Source organism: Syngnathoides biaculeatus, chromosome 2, assembly GCF_019802595.1.
Source record: "Syngnathoides biaculeatus isolate LvHL_M chromosome 2, ASM1980259v1, whole genome shotgun sequence".
NCBI classification, from domain to species: Eukaryota; Metazoa; Chordata; class Actinopteri; order Syngnathiformes; family Syngnathidae; genus Syngnathoides; species Syngnathoides biaculeatus.
Genome location: NC_084641.1, coordinates 21,880,562 through 21,899,866, shown reverse-complemented (window position 1 = coordinate 21,899,866; position 19,305 = coordinate 21,880,562). Strand labels below are relative to the sequence as shown.

Sequence of the window (19,305 nt, the reverse complement as noted above, 5' to 3'; positions counted from 1 at the left end):
CATGTACCGGGGATCTGTTGCATTGTGTGAGCCAAATGGTGGCTGCCCCAGATACTGAGCGGTTTTCTGACACCTCAGACACCCACAATAAAGCAAAACAGCACATTTCAGAGTGGCGTTTTATTTTGGCCAGCCTAAGGCACACTTGTACAATAATCTTGATCACCTGTGAGGTGGGGTGAATTATCTAAACTAAGGAAAAATGCTGACAAACAGATTTAGACAAAATTGTGAACAATATATGAGGTAAACAACTTTTTGTGCATGTAAAGAAAGTTTTAGCTCTTTGAGTCAAGCTCACGAAAAATGTGAGCAAAAAACAGAAGTGTTGTTTACATTTTTGTTGAGTGGAGAAACTGTCGATTTACTGGGATTTTCACACAACCACTTCTAGGTTCCAGTATATAGAATGGTCCATATGAGAGAAAATATCCAGTAAATAGCAGTCCTCTGGGTGAAAATGCTTTATTGATGTCAGGTCAGAGGAGAATGGAAGACTGGTTCAAACTGATAGAACTTATACAAATTACCACCTGTTACAACCGAAGTAGTATGTCTGAAAGAATAACATCTGCAGATCACTTCGAGTGCCACTCCTGCCAATGAAGAATAGGACATTGAGGCCACAATTTGCAGTTTTTTTCTTTTCTCTCACACACACACACACACACACACACACACACACACACACACACACACACACACACACACACACACACACACACACACACACACACACACACACACACACACACACACACACACACACACACACACACACACACACACACACCACACACACACACACACACACACACACACACACACACACACACACACACACACACACACACCACACACACACACACACACACACACAAGCCTGGTCTGAAGAGTCTTAATTTTTGGTACAATACTAGGATGTTACATATTCTGTTCTATGTCATTAAAAAGTTCCAGTGTAGCCCATCATTCAGCTGGTGATGATGAAAGGAGGGGAGTAGGAGAGTATGCAAGTCTCACTCCAACAGCTGGAGTCTTACTCCACTCCAATCATGGGATTTCTCTACATTACTGATAATAGGAGTTCAGGTTCTATAGGATCCTCTCCATGGGTTTTCCTTAGGCTTTCTTGAAGGTTCAATTACATTCATGAAATAGTTGTTTTAGCAACTTTGATTGATGTTATTCTTGCACATGTGTAGGTGGAGTCAAAACAACCTATCACGTTCTGATAAGGATTGAGCTTCAAAAGCATTTTTTGATGGTGGATATTTTTTGTGACCACAGCATGATAGTCGAATTTCTGGAGTTTACACACTTGAACCAAGTTCTCTCATTAATGCATTTCGTTACATCTGGCAACCTTAGTATTACTAATCTAAATGTATTGACTGCTCTTTAGCATTATTCCTGAAAAAAAACTCCTTCGCTCAATTACAGGATTGAAGATGGGTCGTGGCTGAGACTTCTACCACGACGATGTCCCGATGCACACAGCCAGGATAAACATGGGAGTGGCTTCGTAAGAAGCATTATCAAGGTTCTGGAGTGGCCTCGGAAACCTCAAAACTTAAACCCAATTAAAAACCTTTGGAGGGAGGTCAAACTCCCCATTTCTCAGCACAGCCCAAAAACCGGGCTGATCTAGAGAGAAGATCTGTGTGGCAGTTGGGCCAAAATCAGTCTGTGGAAACCTGGTGAAAAACTACTGGAAACATTTGACATCAGTAATTGCAAACAAAGGCTACTATACCAAACATTAAGATTTCCACAGGTTAGAGGCTCTAAGACAGTACTTATTTGCAGGCGTAACATACAATTAAATTAAAAGAAAAAAAAAAACAAACACTTTTTGATGACGTCTCTTACAGTCAATGTGCACCTCAGATGAAAATTTCAGACCGCTCCCTGATTTCAATGTGGGAGAACTGCCAAAATCATATTTTGTTCAAATACTTATTTTCCTCACTGTAATTGGGCCTCCTTTTGCCTGAGCTACTGCAGAAATGTGGCATAGTATGGAGTTGATCAGTCTGTGGCACTACACTGCCCAGGTGCTCTGAGACCCCAGGTTACTCTGAACGTCCTTCAGATCTTCTGCACTGTTGGGTCTGGTGTATTGCATCTTCTTCTTTACAATACCTTATAGATTTTGGATGGGGTTGAGGCCAGGCGAGCTTGTTGGCCAATCAAGAACAAGGTTACCATGGTCATTAAACCAGGTACTGATAGCTTTGGCACTGTGTGTGAGTGCCAAGTCTTGTTAGAAAATAAAATCTATCTCCGTAAAGTTGGTCAGAAGCAAGAAGCGCACAAAAACTTCCTGATAGACAGCTCTGTTGACCTTGGACCCAAGGAAATACATTGGATCGACACGGGCATCTGTCATGACCACCCCAAACCATCATTGACTGTGGAACCTTTACCCTCAACCACAAGCAAATGTGTCCTCTCTTCCTTCAGACTCTTGGGACCTTGACTTCCAAAGGACATGCAAAATTTACTTTCAGAGAAAATAACTTTGGGGCATTCAGTATCAGTCCAGTCCTTTTGTTTATCCTTTATCCCAGGTGAGAATTCCGATTGTCTCTTGCTCAAGAGTGGCTTGACACAAGTAACAACAGTTGAAACCAATGCCTTACATATGTAATTTACATCAGTCTAGAGTGGGTCCTGAACAACTGACTCCACTCTTTGTGTAGCTCCCTGACATTTTTTCAAATGGGTTTAGTTTCACAATCTTCTCCACAGCGTGGTTATCCGTATTGCTCGCAGACACCCCCCCCCATCATATCTTTTCCTTCCCTATTAATGTGCTTGGGCACAGTGCTCTGTGAATAGCCACCCTCTTTAGTAATGACCTTTTGTGTCTTTCCCTCATCGTACAAGGTGTCAATAGACTTTTTGGAGGCCTTTGCCGCTGTTTGGAGTTATGTAGCTGATTAGAGTGTGGCAGCAGTTGTCTTCAATATTGCACTTGCTATAAGGCATGGAAATCCAAGACAACCAAAAAATCTATCAACCAAATCTAGTGCAAATGAATATCAGCTTGCTCAGTCCTAACTGATGCCCTACAAAATAGTCTAGTTGGACAAAATCTAGCACCTGAATCACCTGACTTTAATTAAATTGAAAAATCTATGCAACAGAAAAGTCCATAAGAGAGGCCCATGAAACCTTCAAGGTATGGAAACTTTTTGTGGAGGACTGTGTTTATAAAAAAAAAAAAAACAAAAAAAAACTGTTGTATTGCCACCATTTGTTAAAATCATTTTTCATTTTCCCTTTAATCTACACACAGCACCCCATTGACAGAAAAATAATGACATTTCTGCAGATTTAAATAAAAAATTATATACTACACATCCATAAGTATGCAGACCACGACACCATAACGCTGCCACCACCATGGTTCACTGTTGGGACTGTACTGGGCTGGTGAGGAGTGCCTGTCTATCTTTATACATGCTGCTTAGAATTAAGGCTAAAAAGATCAGAGAATCTTATTTCTCACCATCTTTAAGTCCTTCAGATGATTTTTAACAAACTCCATCCAGGTTTTCATGTTATCTTGCACTGAGGAGAGGCTTCTGTCAGACCACTCTGCCATAAAGCCCCGGCTGGTGGAGGGCTGCAGTGATGGTTGACTTTCTAGAGTAGGGGTGGGCAAAATTTTTGGGTCAGGGGCCACATTGACATTTAAAATTTGAGTGGCGGGCCAAGTCACAAGCAGATGCGTCCATATAAAAATGAAAAAAAAAAAAAAAAAAAAAGACATTGTGGTGTCAATACCTTTAATGGAAACTGTTTTGATGATCACTTTTTTTTTTTGACCGGTAGATCAAAGTTTGATGTTAGTTTTGTGGTGGCAATTTTTCGAACAATAGCTGCCAAGTGGCAGGAATATCACTATTAACATGACAACACAGTGCAGGAAGTACATAAACATAAGCATACTAATCCCAGTACACTTCACGAAAGACTCTTGACTGACAGATAGATGGGTACCGATTGTGCTCTGTGAGATGGCAACTTTGTGTGAGTTTATGAAAATGTGAAAGTTCGTGACGGTTGGGTATTGGGGCCATAAAAACACATACGCACACACACTTTCTCCCACCACCGTAAATTTGATGTGAAAAGCAAAAAAAGTGACAAGATTACGCAACTGTTTAACTAGCAACGCTGTGCGTGATTTTAGACTGGGAGGAGAACTTACATAACAGTACCGTGCGTTAAACAAGCTAACAGTCCGGACCACAATGAAGTTGAAAGTTCCAAGATTTCATTGTAAATGTTTCAGATAAGTATTGTAAATCCTTCAATGAGACAGCCCTTTAACCTTCATGACCAATTTTTGTGGGGTGACCCATAATGTGCATTTAACGCCAATAAAACTGTATAAATCAGTCCAATTTGCATAATCTAACACAGCTGTACTCCAATGAAAGTGTAGAACCATCACAAGGATGATCAGAAGAAATGGACAACACCAGGGTTAAGCATGAGTATCACAGCATACAGTCTGAATACATATGGCTGTGTGATATTTCATGTTTTTTTTCTTGAAATCTGAAAAAAAAAAAAAAAAACTACTTTTTGTGTGTACATTGACGGTAAAAAATGATTTTAGCAAATGGCTCCAATAAATCAAAGGGAAACATTTAAGGGGGTCTGAATATGTTCGGTACTTTGTGTACATTCCCAAATTAAAGCCCCACTGATGCGAAAACCATGATTTTTAGTATGTTAATTTAAAAAAAAAAAAAAAAGGCAGCCGGAATGGACCCATCTGTTTTTTCCACCACATGTGATTTTGATGTATATGGCTTTTTGTAACTCCCCCCATGAAAATCCTCTCGAGGGATTTGTTTTGGAGAAGAAGCAGGAAGTGATGTTTTGGCACACCCACTCAAGCGGTCTCGTGTGTTTATACTAGTTTTACCTGCTGGAAGGTAGCTCTTTGTTCCTTCGTGTTAGCCAAAATGCCAGCTCGTTGTATTCCTGGATACTGTTCGAACACTCGGGAGGATGGATTTACTTTTCATATATACAAAAAAAAAAAAAGACCCAGGTGTGAAAGACGAGAGCTTTGTGGGTTCCAAATGACATGTAGGCGTGTATAGAGCTACAAATAAATAAATAAATAAAATAGTTGGGGGGAGGGGGGACGTAATCCTCTCAGAACATAAAAGATGTGCGTACGTAAGTCAGGGGTGCTAAATGTGTTGAAGTGCCAGTCGGCTTCGGCGGCACCTCGTCTGATCCAAAATCAATTCAATGGTGTAAGCCTGACAGTATAGAGTATCCCTCTAACTTTTTAAAAGACCAAAAGTAATGGGACAATTTACCAATCATAAATCAAACTTTCACTTTTTAATACTTAGTCACAAATCTTTTGCAGTCCCTGGTGAAGCCTTTTTGATCTGGCCCCTTTCAACAGTGGGCCAGATCAACAACACTCCAGGAGGTCGAGATATGTGGAGCGGCCAACCTAGAAAAATTTATTACCAGAACAAATTCCAGAATATGAGACTGATGTGTCGTCAAAAATCTATGGCTGTATTTGCTTTTGCCAATTTTAGCTCAGGTTAAGAAAAAAAGAAGTCTATTAAATCAGATCTCAAACATCAAAATCAAAAACTATTTTGCAAAGAAACAATATTTTTGAGATTCAATAGGATAGTTTATGTATGGACGACAATTCTGGTTTCTGTTTTGCATATCTCTTACGCGTTATTTATATTTATAGACAAAAATATATGTTCAACTATTCCATAAAATGCATATCCTGTTTGATGTTTTACTAAAAAATACAAGTGTTTATGAATTGAAGTCAGTGAACTTTGACCTAGTTTCTCTTACCTGCAAAACGACTCATTTCATGGGCGGACCTCTGACGTTACAAATTCTTTAGAAAGACGATAAGGTGAGAGTCTTTTGTGTTCACGCCAAAGAAAAACGCATCCGTTTCAAGAATTCCTCAGTGATTGTATACTAAAACCAATCCATAAAAATGGTGAAGATATGTGTGCTTCAGTTTTGTAGCAATTCCAATTATACTGGTCACAGTTTACATTATTTTCCCAAAGACCCAAGCCTCTGAAGACTGTGGGTAAGGTTTGTGCAAACAAAGAGAGCCAATTTTTCCAAACCTAGTCAGCAGTCTGCCATATGCAATGAACATTTTACCCCGGACTCTTTTCCTGGTGGATTCATGTCAAGTTATGACCAGCCGTAGCTCTCAAATAAATGCGGCAACATTTTAAATGGATTACGTTCATTAAATTCCTTATTTATGAAAATATACCAACTACGTTTATCAGTTTCTGTGTGTTTTGGTGCAATAATAAGCATTTTACACGCAAAGTAGTTCTCGCGTACCTAATCACGAAATACATGGCGTTTGCATAATTTCAAAACAACATACATTCAGGATATCGAAGCCTTTACTTACTATTTATCAGTGTATGACTGACTAAACCAAACAAGAACTTCACAAACTGTTACCAGTCGATATTTCCAACACGGGGCATATTCTCCACGATGGGTCTGACTGCAGTTTCTTCATCGCCAGCTACTTCGTCTGAATTGTAATGTGTGGGCTGTCTAACTGGCTGAAATTGATAACCGTTAATGCCTTCATAAAGCTTGTATTCTTCACAGTCTTCTTGGGACCCTTCAGAATAATGTTCATCGCTCGAATTATCGGAAAATTCATCGTCGTTCTTACAGTGTATTCCTACGAGATCCATGTTGTTGTCACAACGTCCTACATCACGCCCGATCGCCTTCCTCCACCACGTTCCTGTCCTTTTCCAGCAGATACAGCAATGTGCGATCATTTGTTGAAAATAATCAAAAAATAAAAATGTTTCCTTCATAACGGATTTAAGATTCATATTCAGCATAAAAACTGTATGTTAGCAAAGAGGTGCATTGCGGTCCTTCCATTCCCTTTAAGAGTCTACTGCACCACCCATCTCACATTGCCATGTGATCACATTAGCTCACAAAACTGAACAAGAAACACTTACAGCTTTGCGTTGATGTTTCAGTCCCAAGTGTTGGTGGAACTAAGAACCTTGAAAAAAATCAGGATGGTCTCAAAAAGTTTCACAAATCCACTGTGATCGGAAAGTATTCCACAAAAAAAAAAAAAAATATCAATAATTAGTCTACTCAGTTCCCAAACACTTATGGAGTGTTGTTGAAAGGAAAGGTGATGTACTGTGGTAAACATGCCCCATCCGATCTTTTTGAAAAAAATTTCAGGCATTGAATTCAAAATAAGGGAATGTCTGCAAAAAAAACAATCTAAATGTTAGTGTAGGTTGAAAATTATTTGCAAACCATTTTTTTTAAGATTGACACCACATTCCAACTTCATAGAAATTTGCTTTTGTACTTTTTTTTTTTATTTACATTTTGAATGATACTGCTTTAGAGGGAAAGAGGCACTTCATTGTAAACATTTTGAATGGGACTGTCGAAAATATATTCAGTAATGGTACGTAATATCCCTATTTTTTTCTTCAGAGATCAGATTGATCATTGAATAGAATATTTTAGACTTCATTTTTATACCTTAATTAAAATCTGTTGAAATTCTACTTTCTCATGGTATTTGTAAAGACTTCTGCTTCAATACATTTTCACAGCACTAAAACTTATTTGCTCTTACTTTGAAATTTACAGCCCTACCTTTAGTAAATGTGAAAACAGTTGTGCTCATATGGTTGAACACCCAAGCAGAATTTGCAAAATGGGTAAAATTCTTCAAACATGAAGGGGCGGGTGAAACATTTAATTTTAAGAGGATTAAAATTACACTGTTGAGCATTTCAGAAACGTATTATCAAACAAAACAAGCATTAAGAAATTAATGTTGGTTGGTGTTCAGAGAAAGTGTACAGCTTTTTCCACTGATAAAATGGGAAAGTTTTTTTTTCCCTTTCCCCCCGTATACACATGTATAATGCACCATCGACTTTATTGAGGGTATTGCGCATTATACACAAGAAATTCTCGTTTATTTGACCTTGCTTTGTTTTACTCTGCTGTCAAGTCATCATAGTAAGAGAGAACCTGTTAATTATATTACCTGGATAAATAAATAAATAATGTTAACAACAGGAGTGTGAGTGTGTCACAATTTATAAAAAGTTAGAGGATCGCATTTGCATACCTTTAGAGTGAATAAGCTCATCCGTCCAGGCAGCTTAAAGAAGATGCTGTTCTTGACCCGATCTCCCCTCACCTGGGAGTGAAGCATTGTTACCAGGCAGGCCAAAGGTGCCGTACCACTGTGTAAAAAACAGACAATACAAACTTCTATCACTAGGTATTGAGTATCAGGTTGAACACAGCCAATTTGCATCCATTTGAAGTAAAAGGCCCCATATTTTGGGCATTTAGCCCTCCATAGTTAGACTTTCTAACATGGACTTAGCACAAAAATGTCACTTTAATTTGAAAGAAAACCTAGGTAATGTTAAGGAATGCTACGACAGATTTTGCTTTTGTCATGGAGAGTGTTGCCAACATAAGACATGAAGATGAGATCCTGTAGGTTGACACACTCGGCCCATAGGATAAGCGACTCCATGGATGGATGGACACACAATGATTGTTGTTTTTTGTTACGTCAACTACTTTTGATGTCTGGAGGGTCCACATTATCAGGTGATATTGTACAATGATGGAATTTTCTGAAGTGATCAAAATTGAGTATTTGCCAAGCCCATAGTATAAAACTGTGTGCTCCCTCAGAAACATTGAAGCTCTGCGTCCAAGTGCGTTAAAAATAATGATTGATCTCTCTGTCTGTCTCTATTTTTCTTTATAAATTGGGTTGGTTCTTGGAAATTTATATTTTCCTCATACAATAGTTTCAATTCCGTCTATTTTTCCCCATTATGCTTTCCACTGTGCATACTTTCCATAAATGGATATGTATTAAATGAAATGCCATCCTTTTCATACTTGTGTAGGAACCTTGTATGTACGACAATAAAGGTTATGAAAACAGATTTATATTTCTGGTGCTAAATCAGTCTTAAAGGAGTCATTCGTGGAGTGTTTTGATCAAAAGTGGCTGGAACTATATGAACACAAATGTACAGAGAAAGCCCCACTATTGCTTATCGAATGTGTCAGAAAAGCGCAATAGGAATAAATTAATGCATGATAATCTGAATGCCTTTTTTGAAGACAAAAAAAATGTAACAAGGAAAATTTTGTTTTGATTCTGGGGCAGAAAATATCCTGTAGAGTTTAGCCATAATATCTGTTAGTTTAGATATTGAACAAACTTTACATAACAGAATTGCTTTTCCAGCAAAAACCTTCATTGAAATGTAAACTTAACAGATAACATACCTTCTGTTTTGCACATCAACGGGTGAGAGAGTCCATAGAAATGAAACAGAAAAACAGAGTTAAAATCACATTTCCAAAAATTTTAATGTTGGAAAACCATTAAGATTGTTCAGGGAATATCATATATTTCTAACATGGGAGAATAAAATTATATAATGTAGCACTTAAATCAAAACAAAATCGGAACTTTCCCGAGTATGAAGACATTACTATTAGATAAACTATTATTAGATTATTTTTGTGATTGGCCGACTAATCCACATATGTATGTATGTATACATACACACTGCAATAAAATGTTGTATTTCAATAACATCGCATCCAGTCTTTTCCGATCACTGGGGTTTATCTTGTCGACTCAAACGTGACCAGATACACTTTTTACCACAGCGACAATAACAACAATGCAACGCGTCGGGTGTATTATAAGGACAAAATGGGAGGTCACGTGTGCTGTTAGTCACCATTGCTCAGGAAAGGATCTTAATTCAAGGATCTTATAAGGAAAAAAAAGTTTCCGTCTATTGTTGTTTGTTTATTGTATGTTTCCTTTTTTCTTATTAGTTCATTTGTTCTGTTCTTTATACGCAACATGTATGTTATACAAACTACCAAAGACAAATTTCTTGTATGTTGTAACATACTTGGCCAAAAAAGCAGATTCTGATTGCTTGAGCTATGTTCACGTACTTTAAATAACGGCTCACAAGCAAGTAACAAAATGTTTTGTAGCCTAGCAAGCTATTGCTAGCACTAACAGTTGTACGTAAACATGCCGCCGTTCTGTCCAAACATGCTCTAACCTTTCGATTTGTATGAAGTAATTTATAGTGCCGTGAAAAAGTATTCACACCGGTCCTGATTTTAGAGTAGTTGGTTTTTTTCCCCCCATATCTATCACACACAAAGGTTTCAAATCATCAACCCAGTTTTAATTTCACTCAGAGACAACCCAAGGAAATACAAACTTCAGTTTTTGAATGACAATTCAACTTATTAAGACACAAAAAAGCCAAACCCTCTTCGAAATGTGTCCCCTGAACCTAATAACGGGTTGTACCACCCTTGGCAGCAATAACTGAAATCAAACTTTTGCGATCATTGATCAGTCTTTCACATCACTGTGGAGGAATTTTGTCCCACTCTTCTTTGCACAATTGTTTCAAATCCGCCGTATTGGAGGGTCTTCTAGCATGAACTGCTCATTTAAGGTCACACTACAGCATCTCAATTGGATTTAAATCCAGACTTTAATTTGGCCAGTCCAAAAAAAAAAACCAACATTTTTTTTTTTTAACCATTCAGAGGTAGACTTGCTGGTGTGTTTCAAATCGTTGTCCTGCTGCAAGATCCAAGAGTGCTTGAGTTTGAAGGTACGAACTGATGGCCAGACACTCTCTTTCAGGATTTTCTGGTACGCATCAGAATTCAATCACGGCAAGTTGTCCTGGTCTTGAGGTCGTAAAGCCGCCTCAGAATATCACAGTGCCACCACCATGCTTCGCTGTTGACATAATGTTCTTTTTAATCAAATGCTGGGCCAGTTTTATGCCAAATGTAATGGGCCGCACAACTTTAAAAAGTTAAACTTTTGACTCATCAATGCAGGAAATGTTTTTCCGAAAATCTTGAGGATCATGAAGTTGTTTTTGGGCAAACGTGAGATGAGCCTTTGTATTCTTCACTGACAGCAGGGGTTTTCGCCGAGGTAGAGTCATGAACACTAACCTTAACTGAGGCCAGTAAGGCCTGCAGATCTTTAGATGGCGTTCGGGGTTCTGAGTCATTGTCACACACTGAGTAATTTTAGTTGGTCATCCACTCCTGGAAAGGTTTGTCGCTGTTTCATGTTTTCTCCATTTGTGGTTAATGGCTATAACAGTGGTTCACTGGATCCCCAAAGCCTTGGAAATGGTTTTGTAACATTTTCCAGACTGACAGATTTCAATCATTTTTTTTTTCATTTCTTCTTGAATTTCTTTGGATCGTGGCATGATGCATTGGTTCTTGAGATCTTGTGGCTTTCTTCACGCTCTCTGACAGAGTATTTTTACTTTTTCAGAGAGCGTCACAAAAGTTTGTATTTTTTTGTGCCTTAATAAATTGTCATTTGAAAACTGCCTTTTGTATCTCCTTGGGTTGTTTGAGTATGTAAAATTGGTTTAATGTTTTGAAACCTGTGAGTGTGACAATACTCGTCAATATACTTTTTCACTGCACTATACTACACTAAAATGCAATAAGTTATCACCCAATATTTCTGTCATTTTGTAATGTTTGTTTGACCTGAATGATGAGAATTCATGACGTGACAAGATATTTTTGAAGATACTCAGTATACAAAAGTATATAAAGTAACTGAATAAATCATTTAAATAGACATTCCTCCATCTTGTGATTGGCTCAGTGATCGGTTATGTTTAAACTCAATGATCGGCCCAAAAAAAAAAATCCTGATCATGTAAAGTCTAGTAGATAAAATATATGTAGTATGAGAACTTGTGAAAGCGATTAAAAAAAAAATTCAAACACCATGTAACACTAACATGTCACATGACACTAGGGATGAAAAAAAGCCAATTGGGTCCAGGGCACTTTTGATGCCAGCAGTTTATGGCTGTATGTTGAGGTATTTCGAGGCAATAGTGATTTAACACTGTTGTATGATCTGTACAGTGACTACTTTACATTATCTCAGAGTATTTTTTTTTTTTTTTTTAAATCAGTATTGTCCCCTGATATATAAAATATTTCCAAAAATGTGAGCAGTGTACTCATTTTATGCTGTACATTCAGAGCCGAAACATGTAAAATGTTTAAGTCTGTAAGCAACAACTTTCCTGGTTTATTTTAACTGCTGGGTCTCTCACAGCAAAATGTAATTAATTGTGTGTAAGCTTGTGTGTGTTATTCTGACCGCATTTCCTTTAGTCCCTTGGTCTGGATCACATGAAGTATTTGTTTCGGGGTCATAGGTGCATCAGAAAAGTTCTCCAGCACCTGCCAAAAAATTAAGAGGAAAAACTCCAATAAACACATTGAAAACTATATTAGAACCAGGCTTGTAGTAAGCGGATTCACAGGATTCGCATTGCCATCACATTATCCACAGCATAGAAATACATTGAAAAGCAAAACTGCATTTCACAGATTTTTAAGTTTTTATGATAATCTTGAGCTGGCCGTGGCATCGCCAGAGTACATATGGTGAAAAGATATCATAGGGTGAGGAGATGCATTCGACAACGCGCCAAGCTCTGCCTGAGGGCGTCTTAGCCATCCAGGCAGTCTCGGTCTTGCTCAGGAGTGGGCAACCTGCTGTGGATTAGCAAGGCCAACACCGTGTGCCAGAGACACTTGAGACGTTCTTAAGTAGAGGTACCACTGTACTTCTAAATCACTCGTCTCGTTGTCTTAAGTGTGAGTACCTGGCATACCTGTGGTAACTTTGAACATGGTTCTATCTCAACCAGGCGTAGGCAAATTAGATCATGCAGGCCACACCTGGCCTGTTTGATCATTTCAATCAAGCCTGCCAAAGATCATTACAGAATCGTCCAAATCTTATCAAAATCATGACTACATTCATGTGAATTTGTCCTGTAATCCCAAGCGTATGCAACAGGTTGTGGTCTAATGCCTAGTTGTTTTACCAGGTAGTGCAGTAGGTACAGTGATACATGGACTTGGCTTGGTTGTTTTTAAATCTGCTACTATTCCGAACCCTTCTTCAACCATAAGTGGGCCAAATAACAGAAGAGTTGACAGTAAGTGTGAAGTGTTTAACATAGAATGGACAACTATATATTTTTTCACTTAACTCCAGCCAAAATCCAATTTGTTGAGAACCCTTTGCTGTTCTAGGGGAGTATATCAGCAGCAGTCATTTTGCTACCAAGCAAGCCGATTATGCTAACAGCCAATTAGGCTTTACATGATCAGGATTTCTGGGAGTGATCACCAATAACGATCACAATGTTATTACAAGAGGGATCAATAGGTCTATTTTAAGTAAGATGGCAGTGAGTAATAGTGACAGACAACATGGTCTGTAATGATGGTCTTCTATTAAACAGGATTAGGCAGTAAGTACAAATAGCAATTTATCTACTTTTTGTTTGTTGGTGTGGCGTAAGATGTTTCAATTGTTAAGTATTCGGCCCCTTTGAACTTTTTGTCAAAAATCACCACATAGGACACAATCGTGAAGTGGAATGAAATTTATGGGATTTCTTAGACTTTTTTTAACAAATAAAAAACTGAAAATTGGGGCTTGCACTATTATTCCGCCCCCTTGCATTAATACTTTGTAGCGGCAACTTTTGCTGCAATTACAGCTGCAAGTCACTTGGAGTATGTCTCTATCAGTTTTGCATATCGAGAGACTGAAATTCTTGCCCATTCTTCCTTGGAAAACAGCTCGAGCTCAGTGAGGTTGGATGCAGAGCGTTTGTGAACTGCAGTCTTCCGCTCTGCCACAGATTCTTGATTAGATACAGATCTGGACTTTGACTTGGCCATTCTAACACCTGGATGTTTATTTGTGAACAATTCCATTGTAGATTTGGCTTCATGTTTTGGATCATTGTCCTTTTGGAAGATAAATCCCTGTCCAAGTCTCAGGTCTTTTGCAGACTCCAACAGGTTATCTTCCAGAATGGTCCTGTATTTGGCTCCATTCATCTTCCCATCAATTTTAACCATCTTCCCCGTCCCTGCTGAAGAAAAGCAGGCCCAAACCATGAAGGTGCCACCACCATGTTTGACAGCGGCCATGGTGTGTTCAGGGTGATGAGCTGTGTTGCTTTTACGCCAAACAATGTGTGTTATGCAAAGTGGTCAAAAAAGATTGATTTTGGATTCATTTGAACAGAGAACCTTCTTCCATGTTTGGTGTCTCCCAGGTGGATTGTTGAAAACTTTAAACGAGACTTATTATGGATCTCTTTAAGAAATAGCTTTCTTCTTGCCACTCTTCAATAAAGGCCAGATTTGTGCAGTGTACGACTGATTGTTGTCTGAGAGACAGACTCTCCCACCTCAGCTGTAGAGCTCTGCAGTTCATCCAGAGTGATCATGGGCCTCTTGATGGCATTTCTGATCAGTCTTCTCCTTGTTTCAGGTAAAAGTTTAAAGCAACGGCGGGGTCTTGGTAGATTTGCAGTGGTCTGGTACTCCGTCCATTTAATTAGGATTGCTTGCACAGTGCTCCTTGATATGTTTAAAGCTGGGGAAATCTTTTTTATCCAAATCCGGCTTTAAACTTCTCCACAACAGTATTTCGGACCTGCCTGGTGTGTTCCTTGGTCTTCATGACGCTCTCTGCACTTTAAACAGAGTCCTGAGACTATCACAGAGCAGGTGCCTTTATATGGAGACTTGATTACACACTGGTCGATTCTATTTATCATCATCAGTCACCATTGGATCATTCAGAGATCCTCACTGAACTTCTGGAGTGAGTTTGCTGCACTGAAAGTAAAGGGGCCGAATAATATTGCATGCCCCACTTTTCAGTTTTTTATTTTTTTAAAAAGTATAAAATATCCAATAAATTTTGTTCCACTTCACGATCGTATCCCACTTGTTGATTGACAAAAAAAATACATTTTATATCATTATGTTTGAAGCCTGAAATGTGGTGTAAGGTTGAAAAGTTCAAGGGGGCCGAATACTTTCACAAGGCACTGTACGCTAAGCAAGCCTTACACGAACATCCTCTCCTGTCCTGAGCACCAGTGACCACCAACACGCCACCGACCCAATTTTCTTCTTATAATACAGTCGGTGCAACTGACTTGTCTCGTCATCCCCACGTTAAGAAGTGTATCCGGTCGCGTTTGAGTTGACAAAATAAAGCCCGATGATTGTAAGAAACGAGATGCGATGTTATGGGAATAAAAGATGTTGAAGTAATCTGATATAGTGTCGCCTTGTCTCAGCCATCATGTCCCTCCAAAGCTGCTGCCCTTTTTTTTTTAACTTCATTGAAGCCAGATATTTACGTTAGTACATCAAAAGACACAAAATAACCCATATAAATATGACTAAACAAAAATACACTAGCTTTTGAATGAAGATATACTGTGCATGACGGCAGCACGGAATATATATCTTTTGCGGAGCTGACCAATTACATCCTTGACTGGATTGGCAAATGACAAAAACGATCAATCAGCCGATCAGGACGAAATGCCAATTGTCAGCAGATTCAAATCAGGCCGATAAAATCTGCGTAGTCTCCAGCCAATCAATGCAGGAACTGATGGCTATGGCTCAGTGATTAAAATCAAGCTTGCAGGTTCGGCAAAAACCCCTTTATCTAACAAACTGCCATGCCAGCTGATTCCATCACACAAGACCCAGGAACACCGCCATGGAAAATGCAGATGGAACTAACTGATCTCAATTTTGATTGTCTTTAAAGAGAAGTTCAACTTTCAAACTGGATGAGTTTTGCACTTTAACGTAATTTCTCGAGTATAATGCGTCCTGAAGTATAATGCGAACCCCCAAAGTTGACCGGTAAAAAAAATATATAAAAAAATAAAAATCAGGAAAACCCTTCTACCAATGTACAATGCACACCACCAATTTGCTGCTACCATATACTCAAAATGTTGTGGAAGTATCTGTATTTATATTTTGTTAGGATTGTACTTATGTTGTTTTTTAAAAAAAAATGTCTGTACAACAATCATGAATAATAATCATTGTGCACGTGCTGATGTAGCCATAATATAATCTCAGGACAGGCCCAGAACACGCTTGTCCTGGTCCCTGTAATTGTCAGAACAGAATCCCTCAACCAACTAAAATAAATGCTCAGTGATGTCATAACGTTTTATTAATACTGTTGATAACACATACTACAATCTTCAATGAATATTTAACACTGTTTGACGTAAACACTTTTTGCATTAAATATTTGTGCGTAAAATGTTTGTGCGTCGTGCAGTTTATCCTCTACATTACACATCCTTGGCCAAGACTTGAAAAGCAATATCTGGCTCATCTCCAATCTGAAAAATATCTATCGTAACTACGTTTCTATCTACTTGGTCCAGTTCTGGTCCCTCCTGAATTCATGAACAGTGATCATATTTTGCTCCCACAGCATGTCATCCTCTGTGCTATCCATGGCATTTGTGGGGAAACATTTTTTGAATCACAAGAGTTTTGGTTCCACAGCGCAGCCTCTCGCCCACCCTCCAAGCCATAGCTTTCCTATGGCGTCAGGTGGCTAACAAAACAGCTTGAACTCAAAATACGTAGAAACGAGGGTAATGTGCACATTAAAAAAAAAAAGCGAACATATCAATTGTGTGCGCTCTCCTGTTTTTGTTTTTTTATGTGCCAAAGACGCTCGAATTATTTAGTTTGAGCTTACGTTGTTTTGATCGCCACCTGAAGCCACAGAGGCGAGCTATCATTGTAACGGACTGCAACGCTACTTCCGGGTTGGCGTTGTCATCGCTACGAGTCATGACACATTTCTTTTAAAAGCAGTAGCACAACTAGCCGTTGTAGTTGACATTTTTTGTCTTGGTTTAAGTTAAAACAAACTCATGGGCAGTCGTTTCTGATCTTTAGTGCATTAGCAACAAACATGGTAAGCTAACGATTGTAAAATGCAAATTGCCCGATGACGTCATAGAGTTCAGGATGGGAGCGCACATTCCCGTAATAAATATGTGTAATATAAGACATCAAATATATCGAAATCTATATGTATAACTTTTTTTGCCACTCTATGTGCCTGTATACAACTATACAATGTGATGTACCTGTATACAACGTATTTTTTTCATCCATACCTAAATATAATGGACTTTATTAACTTTTTGAAAATATTTTTGGAAAAATTTGCGCATTTTTTTCGAGAAATTACGAGAAGTGTAAATAAAGTTCTACAAATCCAGGATGCTACTGTTGTTTTGCTCAACATATGTGTGAACAGAGTTTTTAGTGTGATGAACACCAAGAAAACATCCCACAGATCCCAGCTGACTGACAAACATCTCAGATGACAATTTCCACAACAAAACTAACACCAAACATTGATGCACAGGGGAAAAAGGTGATCACCAGAACAACACTGCTTCAATTAAAAGTAAATCTAAGTATGAACACTACAATGTATTTTTGGGGGTGATATTTTTGATTTGTAAGCTTCTGGTTCTGGCTTTCCCCAGCTGTCAATTTTCAAAAGTCAATGTCCCCCCTGTTTGAAAACATTTGCCCACCCCTGGTCTAAAAGATCTACACGTGTTTGTTGATTTAAAATATGTAGTTATTGTTCAATATGGCAAATATTGTTGTTGAAAACCAAATACAAGAAGTATTTGTGAAAATGTAAGCTTTCTAAAACTTGAATTCATGACCTGATCAGGCTTAGCAGGTGGTATCTGCCCTTACTTCAGGTCTCAACACCCCCCACCCCACTCCTCAAAATTACAAAGATCCTACTCTAATAAACAGAAAAGGAAAATTGCTACACAAAAAAAAGAATTATATTTATCCTTGTAAAAACATAGTAAATAGGAAGAGCCTTATTGTCAAATAGGAAAAAAACTGACACCAACTCAAAGGTTTCAAACTCCTTATATTAATAATTAAAAATCAGGGATGTCCAAACTTTTTCCTCATCATACATTATCTTTACAAACTGATGGCTTACAGACAATTTGATTTAGAAAAAATTGCACAGCCAATTTCAGAATACCAAAAACCAAGACGACGACTGGCATTTGTTAGCCTGAACTTTTCGATAGTGACTTAGGACAACAAAAACATACATGCTGTAAAGACAGTCCGTAAATTTTGACATCAACTAATGCAACACTTAGCTCCTGCCCACATACAATGATCTCAGAACAATCAACCTACTTCCTTGATTTCAATTATATTTTTACAATTATCCACTGTTTTGGCAGCATTTAAGAGCATTAGGTGAAGTGAAACAAAACTGCGAACAGGTTGAGTTTTTGCATCATATAGCTTTTATGGGGGAAAAGTGCAAATAGATGAAGTTGTGAATGGAGGTTGAGGTTACTTTTGGCTTGTCCCTTTCGGGGTCGCCACAGCGTGTCATCTCAGATGAACGCACATATATGTTTGGCACAATTTTTACGCCGGATGCCCTTCCTGACGCAACCCTTCTCAGGGAGTGTACGGACTCCTAAAGAGGAAGGGGTTGACTGTAATGTGATGAAGAAAAAGATCCCAAGAACACACATATATAAATGTGTGTATGATTAAAATAAAGCATCTTAGTTCAGTTGTAAAACTAAATCATTGACAATAAGTCAGTGCAAATATTACACAAAACTCATTTTTGCTACTTATTTTACTTACTTCTACACCAGCATCTCCTCGATAACGAATACTACTGAACATCAAATCTGTACACAGCACCCATGATTAATGAGTTGACCCCATGGTAGCGAGGGGCACTGGCACTCTGGTCTCGGTAGAAGTGCAACATTTTTGGTTCACAGAATACTTGTTCCATTATGGCATCTGACGTGAAATTGCGCCTTTGGAAAGGCCATGTGTATTCCAGTTTGGAAGGAATGTGATGAGAATAAGGGGATTTTTGAAGTTTGAAGATCGTTTTTTTTTTTTGGGTGTGATTTTTCAGTGTGATACACGCATATAAAGTTAGTATTTGATGAATTATGTTATCTTTCATAATAACTCAATATTTTGGTATTTCATTACGTTTTTGGACCCTAGCAGATGAATAAATATACCCTGCATGCAGTGCCACCGGTGCAGAAAAGAAACATGGCTGCTCGAGGTAGTCCTGAATGAAGATGAGCGACAAAAAGGAAATTTTATAAACTGCATCCATGCTTTCTACAGGTTCATTCGACTCAAAATTTCTGCACATGGCCTCAAACATCATGTAAATGATAT

The 19,305-nt window shown here is 38.4% G+C and overlaps 1 protein-coding gene across 1 annotated transcript in view; it reads right to left on the bottom strand.

The window, feature by feature from the left end:
- Positions 1–19,305, bottom strand: part of asxl1 (ASXL transcriptional regulator 1) — a 39,578-nt gene that overhangs the window by 17,876 nt on the left and 2,397 nt on the right. Inside the window, exons 2-4 of the mRNA XM_061840769.1 lie at positions 12,302–12,384; positions 10,762–10,764; positions 8,192–8,309 (exon numbers count right to left, since the gene is read on the bottom strand). Of these exons, the coding sequence (XP_061696753.1) occupies positions 8,192–8,309; positions 10,762–10,764; positions 12,302–12,384 (204 nt within the window). The remainder of the gene's footprint in view (positions 1–8,191; positions 8,310–10,761; positions 10,765–12,301; positions 12,385–19,305) is intronic.